Genomic DNA, 17,669 nt, shown 5'->3' with positions numbered 1-17,669 from the left:
TAGCCCCACCATTTCAATTCCAAGGTCATCCTCTTTTATAGATGTCTATCAATACTTAAGTGACTCATTTACAACCTTATGCAGTGTTTCTAACCTTTCTGGGACACAAAGTTCTTTGAATATTTGAAAAATCTGAGGACTCTCTCGGCGGAACAGATAAACACATATACAACCATAACAATAACAAAAGATCTGATACGATTCAGGATGAATTGTCTAAGCTTCTGTGGACATCAGGTTAGCGACTCCTGCTAGCAATTCAACTCATCCAATGACACAGGAGTGCATTGGAATCTCTTTGTCTTGGATGCTTTAGTGTGAATCTTTTAAGATGTGCTTTATTGAGATTTTCTATTTATATGACTGTACATTTGATGACTGGCTCCTTAAAAATTATCTTGCACAGAAAGAGAGAGGGAATATTGCATAGCTCAAGAAGGCAGAGTCTTAGCTCAGACGTGTATCCACACACTGGAGTGGGTCCCAAGGTTTTCTGAGAAAAATCTCAGCCCCAATAATCTGAACTTTGTTGTCCCTCTTCCATGCAGAGTTTAATCGCCATCATCTATTCAGACACAGGGTCTGGTGATCCATCACACCTCTAATAAGATGATATAAGCTTTAACACTAGTTCAGTTGACTCTTTAAGCATTTGACTCTGTATTTTCACAGCAGCACCTTCTCTTTACCTCAGATTCTTGACGCTGAAAATAACCTTGAAATAATTTCTATTTACATGCTTATTAAACCATACATGTGAGAAATAATATTCATGTAAGATTAGCTGAAAAACAGTGTCTATCTATTCCTCAAGCGTCTTAAGTCTTAAAACTCAAAGTTACCCTTGGATTATGAGAAAGAAAAAAAATTAAAATTCATATTTCATTTTAAGGACATTAACTTATATATTACTCAAGGTTCTCTCCATCACAATCCATGGCATTTGGACATATCCATTTGCATACTTTTGCCTAGGAAGAGTTGCATATCTCCTTATCAAATGGCTTCATTCAATCTTACAGACAGTGTGGATTGTGTTATTAGCAATATTTTTCTCCGCTCATTTGTTAAAAGCGTTGAGCCAAAATTGTGGATCTCAACTAAGCGAATGGATCTGTTGGCATAGGTTTGGTACACTAACCTCGGATAGTCACTCTACAAGTATTTACTGAACATGTACTATGGACCATGCTCTGCAATAAGGAAAAAGGATTTACTGGTAAGAATTTATTCTGTCCTAATGAAACTTACATTCTAGGAAATTTGAACTCTGGCATATTTTTTGTCTTCAATGTTCATTTTGTGTGTACTCTAATAAACTGTCCTCAAGTTCTTTTTGGAATGAGGCATGATGTTAGTAAATGAAATAAACCAGAAGACATAAAGGTATTAAAATGAGTAGTCATAAGAAAATAATATATAATAAAGTAAGGTATAAGGTGTTTCAAGAGCCTAAACTAGAAAAACATATAATTTATATCAAGCTTTAAAAACTACGATTTTCCCATTTATGTAAATCAATAAATACTGCCGAAAATTAAGTGCCTAATACAATCTTTAAGTTAAAGGTATTTCCTTCTTTAGCATTTGATTGTAACAGGTTAGAAAATAATTTTTTCCCAAAACAAGACAGATTTTGTATATTCAGTCCCAATTACAGAGGTTTTTTCAGAATTGCAAGACTCTCAAAGGGTCAAACGCTCTCGTGCGCCAACAAAAACTGCTCTAGCAATGACATCTACATTAAGACAGGATTATAAAATACCACAGATAATATCAGGAAGTGGAAAACACGTGCAAGTACAAAATGTTTTTTTTTAAATTTGTTAGGTAGTAAGAAATGTAACTCAGTGTACCAATTCATTAGAACTTACAGAACAGATCATAAATTATGAATAACTCCTTTCCAGTATAACTATGTGGGAGGCATCAACCATCACCAACAACAACCCGCGTGTTTATTCCTTTTTCACAGAAGTGCAATTGCACCTCACCTAATCATTCATTCAACCATTCTTCCATCCATTCCCCCCTATTTCTATTAAGAGCTTCAGGGAGGGGGAAGAATAAACTAAAATATAGCACTTTTCATATTTTAATAGGAAGCCTCAAGTAGAAATCTATAAAAAAATCAATTTTATACATTTCTAAGAAATTGCTGTAATAAATTAGATAAGAAAATTATAGGTACTTTTAAGACATGGGAAGCGATCCAAAAAAGAATAAAATTCACTTCAACAAATATTTGTTGAGTACTTATGACACTCTAAGTGTTTTGAAAAACACATGTATGAGTAAGAACTAGCCCCTATCCTTTAGAGACTTTCAATCTAATGGCGCGGGGGTTGCACCACAACTATCAGTAAAATTTGATGCTCTGGTATGAAATTTTGTATCTGAGGTACAAATTCATCCAGCTCTACCTCAAAACACACAATATCCTTTTCTCCATTTCCTCCACCGTTACCCTAAATCAAGCCTCCAGTACATCTTACCCTGACAACTCCAAGTTGCCTCCTAACCAGATTCATTGCTTTCCCCCTTTCTCTCCTCAACCCACTCTCCACACTACAACCAGAGTTACCTTTTTTAACCAGAGCATGTCACACCCTGTGTTAAAATCACCAATGACTTCTTATTCCATTTAAAATAAAATCCAGCAGTTTTATCACTGTCTTCAAAGGCCCCATTTCTGGATTCTGCCTGTGTCTGGGACCTCATATTTCATTATTCTCCCTTTCTATGCATGATTCTTCAGTCACACTGGCTTTGCTCCTGATTCTCAAATGAGACAATTTCATTCCCATCTCCAGACCTTTGATCTGTTGGGACCTCTTCCTGCGAGGCACAGCTTCCAATTCTTGGCATGACCCATTGCTTCTTACTATTTAGTTCTCTGTCCAGAAGTTACTTCCTTAAGGAGGGCTTTCTTGAAATACCCTATATGATTATACACTTTTTGCCCTTAATGGCTAAAGAAATTATCTTCTTAACTTATTCATATGCTGTCTCTCCCTTCTGCAAGTTCCACAAGGAAGGGACCATATCTGTCCTGTTCACTGTGGTTTTCTCCGAGCCTGGAACAAGGCATGCCGGGTGGGTGTGCCAGATTGTATTTCCCAAAGGTGGCCACAGTAAGATTTCCCATCCCAAATGCTCTCCTAGAATCTTGCTACAGTACTCTCCCATCAAGAGGTGGAGTCAAATCCCCCTCCTCCTGAACCTGGTCAGCTCAGTGATTCACTGGTAACCAATGGAATGCAAGGAAAGTAAGGTTTTGTGTCTTCTGAGCCTAGCCTATTCAACTTCCACCTTGCTTGCTTGAATATTCGCTCCTGCAGACTTTAGCTGCCATATAAGCATTTCAACTCCCCGTGAGGCCACCATGTTTTGAGGGAGCCCAAACTAGCCCACGTGGAGAGACCACGTGGTCATGGAGAGGCTATGGGCCTGCCAGAGAGAAAGCGGTGCACGGCCAGCCCCCAGCAGCTCCAGCTCCAGCCCAAGCCTGACTGCAACCACGTGAGACACTCCGAACAAACACTGCCGAGCCAAGCCTTTCCCCAATTCCTGACCCATGGAAACGGCAAGCGATAATAAAGCAATTGCTGTTTTACACCGTTAAATTTTAGGGTGATTTATTATGCAGCAATAGTTAGTGGGAACAGTAGGTGCTGAACAAATATTTGATGAGTAAATGAATGTTGAAATGAATAAACATGTATGGAACAGTGACCAAGTCTACAAAGATAGAGAAGGTGAGAATCCAGGTGAGATGGCCTTCTGCACAAACAGCCACAATACACTGTGTTAAATGACACACTTGGGCCTAAAGAAACCACAAGGGTAAAGCAGAAGAAAGTGCAATTAACCTCACCTATTGGGCTTGGGAAAGGCTTCTCATGGTGAGTAACATTAAGCTGGGCCTTGAGTGATAAGCAGGGGTTTGCAAGAAAGACAAGAAAAGACATTCCAGCCAGAGTAAATCACAGGAGGATAAATGCAGACTGCAATGAGAATTCTGTTTTGTCCTCCTTTCTTTTTAAGAATTACTCAGAAGGCAATGGTAGGCACTCTTGATAATGTTAAAGGAGTCAATATTCTTATTTTGAGAGAAGTCTCCTGCTTTTTCCTGTCTTAAACATTATTACGAGAAAAAGTGCAATGGTAGTAGGTTATGATATGACAGGGGTCCTCAATAAAATATTTTTTCTTTGAATTTTCAGTGAAAGCAGAGATATAGAACATTGACTGAGCCGTAGGAAAATGCATGTGGGATTTGGGGGCTTGAGTGAGAAATTCTATATGACCAAATGGATGCGGTACAGAGGGACACACCCAGTAAATAAAACATCTATGCTGAGCACGGTTATGAATTCATGTACCCGGTTCTAACACAGAACTGGCTGGAAGCAGATTCCAATGCCTAGCATTAGAATTCACTAACCTGCTTTCCCCTACCAAAATCATAAAACTGACGAAATATTTTTAAAGGGGCCCTAACTTTTATAATCCATAAAAATCAAATTTAAAATATGGATTTAAGAACCACATGGTCATCTGCAAAATTTAGTTGATATAATTTTAGAAACCATTTCACAGCTGCAAATTCTTTAATAACATTTGCGTAGAATTTATTCATGGTTAAATAATGTAAAACTAATCTGGTTGTTGTAAAAAAGAAAGGTCTTTACTCACCTTTCTTTTAACCCAGTCTTGTTACTCTTAACGTATCTGAGAAACACGATGAAAAAAAAAAAATTAAAAACTGTAGATTTGGGGATTCGTAGCTGCAAACTATTATATAGAGAATGCATAAAGAACAAGGTGCTACTGTATAGCACAGGGAACTATATTCAATATCCTGGGATAAATCATAATGGAAAAGAATATGAAAAAGATTGCATATTTTTTCTATAACAATCACTTTGCTGTACAGTAGAAATTATTACATCGTAAATCAACTACACTTCAATAAAATAAATTAAAAAAAACTGTATCGGGCTTCCCTGGTGGCACAGTGGTTGAGAGTCCGCCTGCCGATGCAGGGGACACGGGTTCGTGCCCTGGTCAGGGAAGATCCCACATGCCACGGAGCGGCTGGCCCCGTGAGCCATGGCCGCTGAGCCTGCGCGTCCGGAGCCTGTGCTCCGCAACAGGAGAGGCCACAACAGTGAGAGGCCCGCGTACCGCAAAAAAAAAAAAAGAAACTGTATCAACAGTAGCAGGTCCCTTTTTTGAGAGCCTATGTAGAAGCCACCAGAGTAGATGCTTCACATACTTTATTATTTTTATCATTGCAACTTGAGTCTCCTGAGAAAAAGAAGGAATGAATGTGAGAGAAATGGGGCAGGGCAGAGTTGGAAGTAATTTGTCCTTTCTCTGCCTGTCAGGGGAGATCAGGGTTTTTTTAGCCAACCTCTTGCTCAGAGTTGGCTATGCCACCAAGCAAATGCCACCTAACAGACCAACTGACCCTCCAAAGTAAGAATTTCTGGCCCTGTTGCACAAAGTAAGGAAACCAAGGCTCGGGGGTTAAGTAACCTGCCTAATATCACACAGGTGGTATGATTTGACCCATGTCTTTTCGACTTCGACGCTCTGCTCTTACCAAGTACTAAAATTAAATCAAGCAGCAAATAAAACTTACACTTAACTTCATCTGACACGGTGAATAATGTGCAGAGTGATTAGTATACTGCATGTCAATCATGCATAAATAATGCATGTAAGTAATGATACAAATATGCAGAAAATTAAGCTGCCTGCGTATAAGAGGAGAAGACCTGTAGGTCTCTGTTGGTGGCTGGAGAATGGGGAATGGAGGAGAGAAAGTGACTATGATCCCTTCCCACGAGTCCCATTTCAAACCCTTCCCATGAGTTGCATTCCAAACCCAAAGTCTTGGGTTGCATTAACTCCTCTCTTGATTATCTTCACTCTCAAATACTAGCTGAATCTTCTCATAGGGTGTGGGGTTTATGGGGCAAATGCACCGTTTCCTCTTCTCTTTCCAGCTGGAAGCATGAGAGAAATGGAAATATGGGTTGGGAAACAGAGAGACAGAAGGAGACTGTTCTCTATTCTCTGAGACTCTTGCATATTTACCCAGGCATATCAATCTCGCCTTCAAAAAAAATTATCTTCCTTCGATGTTCACCTCCTCTGAAGGAGAGAGATGGTTCTCGATCTGGGAAGGAACTCAGCTTAGCCTTTCTTATTTACCTGATCACATGTGAACTTTACCTTGGACACAATCGCAATACATAACCGGTTTCACCTCCTGTCTATGCAATCATTTTGTTCAAATGGTGTTTTCCCTACTTTTTTGCTTTCCTTGGTTTCACAGATCCTTCAAAATAGAGCTACATCACTTCCTTCGAGACACCTCTCTGTATGGAACTGCCTGTCCACTGCCCCAAGATGCTGGCTGAGACAGCATCTCTTCTCTGTGCTTCTTACTGGCTTATAGACACCCCATGAGAGACAGGGTGGCAATGTCCTGTTTCCTCGGGCCAACCTTGGTTTCTACGTGTTGTCTTGGCGGGAATTACTAACAGGGTCCCCTTTCTCTTTCAAAATGTCCCAGATTGTAGAATAAATTATATACGGTCACTTTAATTATACAGTCTCTCCCAGAATAACTGATGGGTAAATTTTCCACATCCTAAAAGAATGTGTGGGCTCCTTGAGGGCTGTATTCCCAGTGCTGGGCACTGTCCCCAGTGCTGAATAAAGATAAGACAAACTGGTGGACAGCCCGAGTACCTTCCCTGCAGACAGGAAGCAAGGACATCAACCTCGATACAACTAACATCCAGGTTCTGACAGGAGGCAACATCACATGTGTGAAATAAAATTCTCCTTTGTTCTTGTAAATTTACCAGTGAGAGATCAATCTGGAGTTAAGGGTACAGAAGTAGAGGACTGGCTGAGACCTTGGCTGTGTACCCAAGGGTAGATGAACTGATACTCTCTGGGCTTCATTACCTCTCTGATGGTTGTGAGGGGACAGCTGTTGAGATGGGGAGACAAAGGGTGATGGGGAAGATAACCCAGATGGCTGTCTGGTGAAAGGAGCAATGGCAGGCAGAGAGAGAGCAGTATTCTGAACAGCATGAAGAAAAATCCACTCCACTGTGATAAGAGACAGAGAAGCCAAGAAATGTGAGGAAATGCGGAGGGAATGGAGATAGAAACGACCTGGCAAATGAGCTCTTTTTCGTCATCTAAGAGCTCAAGCCAAGGGAAATACTATCTAACAGATTCGCTGGATAGTAACAGAGTCCCCAGACACATCTTTACGAAGCAAGACTGTGGCGACTAGTAGTAGCGATGGCAGAAATGCCAAGTGGTTCTCGCTCTGATGGAATTATCCTGTTTACCGGCAAAAGTTTAGATTCTACTTTGAAGTAACGTCATCCAACTACTCAGTGTTTCACAAAAGGGCCAAGATGACCAGTTGGGGGCGTTTCTTGAGCTTTGAAACTCCTATACGAAGCCACTCATGAAATCAGGATGAGATGACTGTAAAATCGCTTGCAAAATTTTGTGTAAAAAATTAAGGTATAATTTATAGAGAAAATAATCCACCTTTTTTGCTGTACAGTTCTGTGAGTTTTAACAAATGAATGCAGACATGTAACCACTGTCATAATCAAGATCTAAAACAATTCCCGCACCCCCCAAAATTCTTCCATGCCCCAAAATAGTCAATCTCTCCACCCACTCCCAGCCCCTGACAAGCAGTGATCACTGTTTTTTGTCTGTAAAGCGTGCCTTTTTCCGGTCTGTCGTATAAACGGAATCATACAGCATACCAAGCTCACTGTCTTTTAAAGTCAGCTTCTAACTACATGCAAAAAATACATTAAAATTGGTTAATACATTTTAAAAAACACTGTCTGGATTACGGCTATTAATATTTGGGGAAAATCTTTATTTCTTTCTTTAAAAAGCATTTAAATTTCTATAGTATTAAATGCTGCCTAGAACCTTTGAAACAATTTTAATGTGTTTAATTAGAAATAATGGGCCATTTTTTTACTCTCTTCTGAATTGAGGCCATTGTAATAAAATATTTACTATTATAAGCAATAGCATTCAAGTGAAAGCCCCGTTTTTAAAGATAATTGGCTAATGTGTTTTAAGTACCACTAAGTGAAACAGAAAAGCTAAACATTCTTTAAAATATGCCAGCTGTGGCTATTTCTTCTTGCATACCAAGCCTATTCACATTCTCCAGGGTCTTTTAGAACTTTCCGTGGCTTAAAGGAGACAAAACTTCCTGTTTTATTTCAAGTCTTTTGAAAACATGTGGATTTAAGTGAATGAATCCAACAGCACTAAAATGTTGAAATTTAGTGAAAAACCATTGGATGCTCAAAGGGTAGAGCATTTCTGTTTATAAAAGAAAACCTCCTTTCTGAAGGGTGAAAAGCAGAATAGTTTTTCTCAGTACTGGATGATACAAATATCAAACCAAAAGAAGGAAAAAAAACTCTACTCAGAATTAATATTAGTAATTTAAAAGTTTAGAATATCTGCATTCCAGGTGACCTAACTGGACCCTGACTTAATATATCAATTGCTTTATACATTGTGACTGTTAGTCATTTAAATGATATCGTAAAAACAGGCATCCTCGAATTACATTTAAATTTCCATAAGCTTCAGAATTAAGATACAGACCTTCCTTTAATTTAATGATTTACTGTCTAATGATATGTACCTTCCTAGAAACTTTTATCCACTGTCATGGTTTCAGCTACCATCTGTATACACGTAACACCTAAATTTCTATCTGTAGCTCAGGCCGCTCTCCTTAGCTCCAGATTTAGAGAGTCAACCTTTAAAAGCACACAGATATAGCCAGTTGGTTTGTCAACAAGCATTTCAAACTGAAACAATTTCAAATTGAATTTATAATATTTGCCCTCACCTCTGCTCCTTCTGTATTGTTCCCTGTCTCACTAAATAGGTCGACCACGATCCTGATGCCTGAACTGGAAATTTAGGATTCAGTCTTGACTAGCCTCTTCTCTCCAAATCTTTAATGGAGTCCTCTGTCCTGCTGATTTAACTTTTTCACAACCCCTCAATACTTCTCTCCATTCTCATTGCCATTTCTTTATTTTAGGCTCTAATCCTCTCCTGTTCAAACTGCTCAATTGCTACTAACTGGGAATCTTGCCTCAAGTTCCAACTGCTCCGATTCATGCTCTCTACTGCCACTGTTGTGACTTTTTTTAAACATAAACTTGATCTTTCTCCAGGACACATATCTGGAGAAAACTATAATTCGAAAAGATACATGCATCCCAATGTTCACTGCGGCACTATTCACAATAGGCAAGACATGGAAGCAACCTAAGTGTCTGTCGACAGATGAATTCATAAAGAAGATGTGATACATATACACACACACACACACACACACACACACACACACACACACACACACACTTACATACATACAATGGAATACTACTCAGCTATAAAAAAGAGTGAAATAATGCCATTTGCAGCAACATGGATGGACCTAGAGATTATCATACTAAGCAAAGTAAGTCGAAAGAAAAAGACAAATACCATATGATATCACTTATATGTGGAATCTAAAATATGACACAAATGAACTTGTCTACGAAACAGAAGCTGACTCGCAGACATAGAGAACAGACTTGTGGTTGCCAAGGGGAAGAGTGGGTAGGGTAGGGAAGGATTGGGAGTTTGGGATTAGCAAATGCAAACTATTATGTATAGAATGGATAAACAAGGTCCTACTGTATAGCACAGGGAACTATACTCAGTATCCTGTGATGAATCATAATGGAAAAGAATATGAAAAAGAAAGTATACATATGTATAACTGAATCACTTTGCTGTACAGCATAAATTAACACATTGTAAATCAACTATATTTCAATAAAATAAATTTTTAAAAAATAAATTTGATCTTTTAACTGCTACCTTATTATGTTGCTTTCACAGGAAATAAAGCCCAAACTCTATTTCATTTGGCTTCCTGTGTCATTCACAATAAGATCCTCGCTTACCTCCATGGCCTCGCTCCCTCTGCAGCCCTCCCGCCTAAGTGACTTTTCACTCGAGTTGCACTGAACATCAAATGCCTATTCTTGTCCTTGCCTCTGTGCCTTTGACAGGCTGTTCCTCCTACCTTGAGCACTCTTCTCCAGTGAATCCTAGTCATCGTTCAAGCCTTGGTATAGACACTACATCCTCCAGAAAGCCTGCTCTGCACCCTAAATTGGAGATGGGGCCTCCTCAGGTAATCACCGAACATTCTGTATCTTGTCAATTGAGTTTTATTATAAAGGTCCTGTGTTACCTGCCTGATACCCTGAAAATCTACAAATAATGGGATTAACTTCTCTGGTGAAAATTAAATACCTAGTGCCTAGCACATAGTAGGTATTCAAAATATTTTCAAATGAATGAATGAGCACTTAATTTTAAGAGCTCAGGAATCACTATGTGCATTATAAGCCCTTGTTATCTATTCACAGAAGCTTTACTAAGACCTCTGTTGGGAAGTAATCCCTTTATTACCTTAGCTTGAAATGCTCTCTCTACTTGAAAGCACTAACTGATTTCTTCAAAACCTTTCTGTAATTCAGGCGTCTCGCTCACTTAGATCTACATTACTATGGCTCATGCAAGATTCAAAACTGTAACTGTGCTGATATAAAAACTTTCAAACTAGATAGATTATAATTATTCAAACATATTGTGTGGTTAACATAGTAGACATATTTATCAATTTATATAATTTTTAAAAGACATATTTAATCCTTGAATTTTTGTTCTGATGCAGGCTTTGAATGATACTATATATCTATATAAATACATAGATATCTATGTTTATATCATACTCTCTCTCTCTATATATATATGTATGTATATATAGGCTTAATCAAAAGTGCATTTGTCAACAGCCCATATGCTAGGCTAGAGAAAGCTTTCCTATTTATCGTGTCTTATTCACTGACAAACCCATGCTGATCCACCAAAAATACCCCAAATAAACAAAACAAAAACCGAAACACAAGAAAAAAAACTAAGTAAAAATTTTATAGATTTAAAATCTTGCCATAAATATCCCATCAAAAACTTTTGCCTTCTCTTATATTTTCAAATGCATCAATGAATTCATTTGTCCCCAAGATGAGATTTGAGTCTGCATGTTTTATGTTGGAACAGCCCACGACTGAACAACCACAATAAATCTATCATTTAAAGTGCTTCCCCAGTTTGGCTTAAGCCTGCAGACCGAGAGGGATGGACATGGCGCTTTTGTTGCCAAGTGATGGCTGAGACCCACTCTGATTTCACATGAACTTGGAGTAGCTTCAACTCTGCAACTTGTTCCATAATTGCTTCTAGCAGCTTTTCCCCTAAGCATCAAGGCCCTGGCACATCAGTGCTTTTGCTGTCCAAAGAGATAAAAGCAAAATCCAAACCACCAGACCTAGTGCCATGTACTGAATATTAGGGTTTCCCCAAAATTTATATGTTAAATCCTAATATCCAATGTGATGGTATCTGAAGGCAGGGCCTTTAGGAGGTGATTAGACCGTGACGGTAGAGCCTTCATGAATGGGATTACTGTCCGTATAGACAAGACCTCAGAGAGCTCTCTGGCTCCCTTTCCGCTTTGCTGAGGATATAAGGAGAAGGCAGCTGTCCTTACCAGAATTCAACCATGCTGGCACCCTGATTCTGGCTTCCATCCTTCAGAACCGTGAGAAGTAAATTTCCACTGTTCAAGCCAGCCAGTTTATGGTATTATGTTATAAAAGCTCGAACTAAGATACCTAGGAAAGACTGCAGCACTATGGAGCCTTCTCTTAAACATGTTTCCTCTTTTAACCTTATTTTTATACCTGACAGTTTCCTTATTCATTGGGGAGATGTTAGAAATACTTAATACAAAGTACAGGGTCAGTAAGCGTGAAAGGGTCAGAGAAATAACTTTTATGAACATGAGACATGGTTGGAGTAACCACCACTTTCCCCCCTTTCTTCTTAAAACATAATCCCAATTTCTCATTGGGCACACTCCCACCCAGGAAAGAAATCTGTATTTCCCAGCCTCTTCTGCAGCTAAGTTTGGCCAGGGAACTAATTTCTGACCAGTAAGGCATAAGGAAAATTATTGGATGGGGCTTCTGGGAAGATTCTTAAAAGGGAGTAAATGTATCTTGATTTCTACCTTCCTCCTTCCTGTCATTGGGGGATGACACTGGGATGACATTGGGAAGGATGTCTTGGGAGGCTGAAGTCCCAGCAGCCGTCCTGGTTCCTGATGTGAGGATGGTAGAGCAGCAAGATAAAAGGGGCGTGCATCTCTGATGACTGTGGATTCCAGGTAGTCTTAACTGCCTACCTTCTAAGAGACCAGCCAGCCAATGAACTGCCCAACCAACCAACCAATAAATTCTATCTCTTTCAGCCACTGTTACTTCCAACTTTTTATCTGTAACATAACCTCGTTTTCCTGATCAGCGGATCTACAGATATCAGACATCATGGTAAATGCTTACTTTATAGCAACTGTATAAGGTGGCAATTATTCTTTCTGTTTTATAGATGAGGAAATTAATGTTCAGAGGCGTTACATAACTGACCTAATGATACCAAGGTAGCAAGTGGCCAAGTCAAAATACCAGGTGAGATTCTAGAATTTAAACTCTTTCCCTGCATTGTCCCATCACTCTCTAAAGTGGGAGTAAATCTCTCCTGTGTGCCTCTAGCTAAATCTCTTCATCTTTTATCCCCTTTTAAAATTAAAATTAAGATTAAAAACCTCTAGGCACTACTGTGAGGACAAGTGGGTTTATTATTTTGCAAAGCATTTAAGTCCTTGGAACATAATCACTGTTTAATTTATGCATACAATTAAAACTCTAAAATGTTTTTGACAACAAAAAGTCACCAGTTATACACGAACGCTTAACTTCCATCACAGCCAAAATTAACTAGTTTGTGCCTATAATTGTTTAAACTGGCTTCAACAACTAAACTCCAAATCACTAATTAATTTCCTGTTCCAGAAATCTATTCTGTGCCGCCTAGCACTTAGTTGGATTGTGTTTTGTAACCACTCAGCTGACAACTTGGCCTTGTCCTCCTGCTGTGGCTGCCTTTTAACGGAGGTGTCTCCCATAAAATATCTGAGGGAGAGCAGATTGTGTTGTCATCTCACAAAAAAAATCTTTGGGACTAAAAGCAGCGCAACCTGGTTGTCTGTCTGCAATAAGACTTTGCAATTTTGGAAAAGTAAATCTACATTTCTTAGTCTAAGAAATTGTTTGTTTGTTTTTCCCCATCTCCAAAGAGGATAATTTGGACCCCATGACTTCAAAGGATGAGACCACCTCTCAGATTCGGGGCTCCCTGTACACAATGTGGCATTGAAAAAGCTTCATGGTTATGCCCTAGCTATGGGACTCATCCTGGCTATGTGACTTCAGGCAAATTACATAGTTTCTCTAAGCTTTCGTTTTCTCATTAGTAAAAATGGAGATGAGAATAAGATCTAACAGCACAGAGTTGCAGAGATATTGAAAGGAGATAATACGTGTAGAGTTCTGTATTAGTTTCCTTTTTCTCCAATTACAAGTTACTGTAAACTTGTTTAGTGGCCTAAAACAACACAGATGTATTATCTTACAGTTTGGGAGGTCAGAAGTCCAGTATGGGTCTCAATGGGTTAAAATCAAGGTGCTGTCACGGTTGTGTTACTTTGGAAGGTCCTAGAATCATTTTCTGCTCCTTCAGGTTGCTGGAAGAATTCAGTTCATTGAGGTTATGGGACTGAGATCTCTATTTCCTTGCTGTCAGCTGAGGATTTTCCCATGTTATAGAGGAGTCTGAAATTCCTTTGTTCATTGGCCCCCTTCTACCATCTTCAAAGCCAGCAATCCCAATCAGGGTCCCCCTCATGCTGGAAATCTCTCCTGCTCTTCTCTCATTACCACACATTTCTTTCAAACACTTCCTCTGTCTTCTTCCCCTTTCAAGTGCCCAGGTGAATACTTAAGGCAACCCAGATAATCCAATATAATCTCCCCATTTTAAGGGCAAACGGTTAGCAACCTTAATTCCATCTTTAACTTTCATTATCTTTTGCCATGTGATGTAATAATGTAAATCATATGTCTTCAGGATAAGGACATGGACATGTTTGGGGCCATGATTCTGCTTACCAGAAGCTTTCAGCATAATAGTCCAGCAGGTAGTAAGTACTCAGTCAATAATAATGATAGCCAATACTTATGTTTACTCTATGCCAGGTACTGACCTACGTGCTACATGGATATTTATGTCTTTTATCCACATAGCAACCCTCATAATGTGAAGTATGTGCTAATATCATCATAACCATTAACAAATGAAACACACAAAGTGTAAGTCACTTCGTGTAGCTGGCAGAAGAAAACAGATTTGAACCCCAGCAGTCTGGGTCCAGAAGCTGTGCTTTTAAGTAGGCCCCATTCTGCCTCTCCATTTTAAATATTATTACAGTAAACAGGAAATCAAGAAAGCTTCTGCTTAAACTAATACCTGTAAAGCTAAGTTATTTCAATATAGGGCAACGGCAAGATGGGTATTCATCTGGCATATGCTGCCGTCATATATTCTCTTTGCCCTGTGATGCTGGGCCACCAGGAGCTGAGAGGGGGCCTGGGTCCAGGGCTCGCATTCCTTTGTCATCCCAGTTTGAGTCTTACCAGGCAAATGGGGAGGAAACTCCTTTCTAAAATATTCTATGTTGGAAGAGGTGAGATAAATCTCTGTTTCTAGATTTCAAAACCTGGTGAGTATCATCTCGAGAGTATTACAAACAAAAATACTGCTATTGCGGTTCTTGGAACACCTCACATTTTATTGAAATGCTACTGCATTTCGCTTCGTACTGAACACCTACTTTGGCATCCTGATGGAAAGCGAGAAGCACATAAATCACCACCTTTCTGGACAACAGAATACCTTTCAGTCTCCTGTACAGGCACATCTCCTTTCTTCCAGGAAGAGAGCGCCCTGGGGGAAGCTCTGGGTTTACAGTCCAAGCTGACCTCGCTGCCCACCTGCACCTGAATCAACTTTTTCATCGGAGTCTTTGAAAAATCTGGAGCAGAAGCTAAAAAGGATGAAAGAAGAAAGAATGACAATTCGATGTCTGATTTCATTTCTTTAAATTCCCGTAAATTTCAAAGGTTGACTTTATGATTTTTTAAAGTTTCTTGACACATAAGATATCGGTACTTGATTTATTTGATTGGGTAGCACCTATAGGATGCTTTCAATGCTTAAAAAGTAAGTCCTACCATTGTGTTTTCTGGCAAGTTCCAATTCCTGAGACAATTACTTTATATGAGAATTTTTAAAGTTTACTATGAAGTTTTAAAATAGCTCAATCATGAGCTTATTAAAACTAAAAGCATTTAATAGAATGTTCTTGAAAGTTAGTTCCATGAGGACAACAGTAGGGTTGGTCTCTCTTGTGACTTCAAGGACACAGATGTGGCACAGGGCCTGGCACTCATTAGATGCTCAGTAATGTTTTTAGAATGAAGGCTGAGTACTGAATTCTTATTCTCTTGTATAAACAGTAACAAGATCTATTACAAAATTTTCACGTGGTTAGCTTTAACTTCCAAGTTGGAGAAATATATTATAACATGCATTATTATATTAAGTTACAATATTCCATTAAATACTATAATATGTAGAAAACATTATGTTGGCTAATAATGGATGGAATGCTGATCCTGAAACAATACCTGAACATTCAAGAGACATAAAAATGTATCATTTGAATTAAGTATGTTAACTCAGAAAATCATCCTTCCTTTTACCGCAAATGCAGAAAAAAGTTAAGAACCGAGTGCATTTCCCCAAATATCTAATCCCCTGTCTTATGTCATATCCCAGTTAATATAACTTATTTTTTATAAGTGGAAATCATAGAAGGAATTATACTATATATATATATATATATATATATATATATATATATAACTGCAGATAAAGAAGACATGTTATCCAAAGGTTGCTGGCCTTAAAATTAGGATCCTGAGAGAGTAACTTTCACTAACACAAATGAAAAATACTTTTATATTTCAATGAAATCTTTTTTTTAAGCATAGATCATATATTTTCCCATATGAAAACCCCATGCAACACTGGGTAGGGACCCATCCGTTTGAAAGATGAATAAACTATGGCTCATAAGGTTAATTTAACATAAGAGCACAGCCATGCTTCGACTTAAGATATGGGCAAATCTCACTTCCTTTCCGTCATGACACCCTACTTCTCTGTCATGGATAACACTAGCCAGATTTTGAGTTGATGATCTGCCCCTCCCAAGCTTCAGTCTTCCTGGTGCATATAATTTGTTTCTTAACTTCCAGGCACCAAGAAAGACCTGTTTTCCTCAAACCAGTGTTTTTCAGTGAGACACTTCACATTTCGGGCTAGACAGGACTTTGTTGTGAGAGGCTATCTTGGGCATCGTAGGATATTTAGAAGCTTCTCTGGCAGCTGCCCACCAGATGCCAGTAGCACACGCTAGCTCCCTTCTCTCCCACCTTCCCCTTACACTGTGACAGCCAAAAAGGTCTCCAGAATTTCCCACTATCCCCTAGGGGCAAAATCATCCCCAGTTGGGAAATACTGAGTTAGATCAGGGCCTTTCAACCTTATGGCCATTTGGGTTGGACCAACCATGGGTACGTGACTCAAATCAGGTACATGGGGCCAATGACATGTAGGACTGTGACTTCCATCTGAACAATTAAGAAAGCCATCCTTCTGCCACTAGATTGACGGTGGTAATGAAAACAACATGCTGGGTAACATCATATGGGGCCAGAGAGTGGTGATGATGTTTGAGCCCTGGGTCAAGTCCAGCAGAAATCCAAATTCTCCATTTTAATAACACTGAGCAATAAACTTCCTCCCCTTCTCCTCCTCTTTCTCTCCCTCCCTCCCCCCTTCCCCCCACCCCCTCTTTCTTTCTTATTTATACATACTATGTTATGCTCTGACAATTTTGGTTGGACTTTAAGTCATTTGCATCTTAAACTGTTTTTCTGGACAACTGCCCTAAACATGATATAACATCTCCTTTCTTCTCCTATACCTAAAGTACAAGAAAAAAATAATTCATAATTTCAAGTACTTGAGCCTTGGTCAATTAAAGCTTTGGTCTGCCGAATGCTTGATGTTTTCAGCAGAGTTATTAAAGACAAAGACAACTCCTTTTGGATCAAAAAACTACTGATTTGAATTTTGATATTTACTTTTATGGACCAGCAACAGAGAACACCAGAGTCACTTATTCTCTTAAAAGGTACTACTTAGTTGGTACTGCTGGAGTTGGATAATAAGGATGTCTTAGGTCAACACTCTCTCCCTGTTGCTTCTCTTCTTCAATCTTTGGGCCTTAATTCTGGTCATAATTGCTGCTTTCCCTTAGAAATCATTAAAATGTGTGCCTTGATTAGAAACCCTGCATGATTCTGCTGTGATACTGAAAATGCTATTAGATGTAGGAATCTAATATGAAAAGTAAGTATTTCTGCTTCTGGCAAGTATGGAGGATTTAAGGAAAAAAAAAAAAAAGACAAGAAAATTAG

General features: G+C 38.9%; 1 protein-coding gene across 6 annotated transcripts in view; it reads right to left on the bottom strand.

Moving 5' to 3' along the window:
* CNTN3 (contactin 3) overlaps window positions 1–17,669 on the bottom strand; it is a 239,603-nt gene that overhangs the window by 77,627 nt on the left and 144,307 nt on the right. For all 6 annotated transcript variants that reach the window (XR_007479545.1, XM_033437175.2, XM_033437176.2 and 3 more), the window contains one exon: window positions 15,016–15,166. Coding sequence is in view for 5 of the 6 variants with exons in the window: in XM_033437175.2 (XP_033293066.2) it covers window positions 15,016–15,166 (151 nt within the window). In the remaining variant the exon portion in view is untranslated. The remainder of the gene's footprint in view (window positions 1–15,015; window positions 15,167–17,669) is intronic.

The sequence above is a fragment of the Orcinus orca genome, chromosome 10 (assembly GCF_937001465.1).
Source record: "Orcinus orca chromosome 10, mOrcOrc1.1, whole genome shotgun sequence".
Taxonomy (NCBI): domain Eukaryota; kingdom Metazoa; phylum Chordata; class Mammalia; order Artiodactyla; family Delphinidae; genus Orcinus; species Orcinus orca.
The sequence above is the reverse complement of the archived record's forward strand: the minus strand, read 5'-3'. Positions and strand labels throughout refer to the sequence as shown.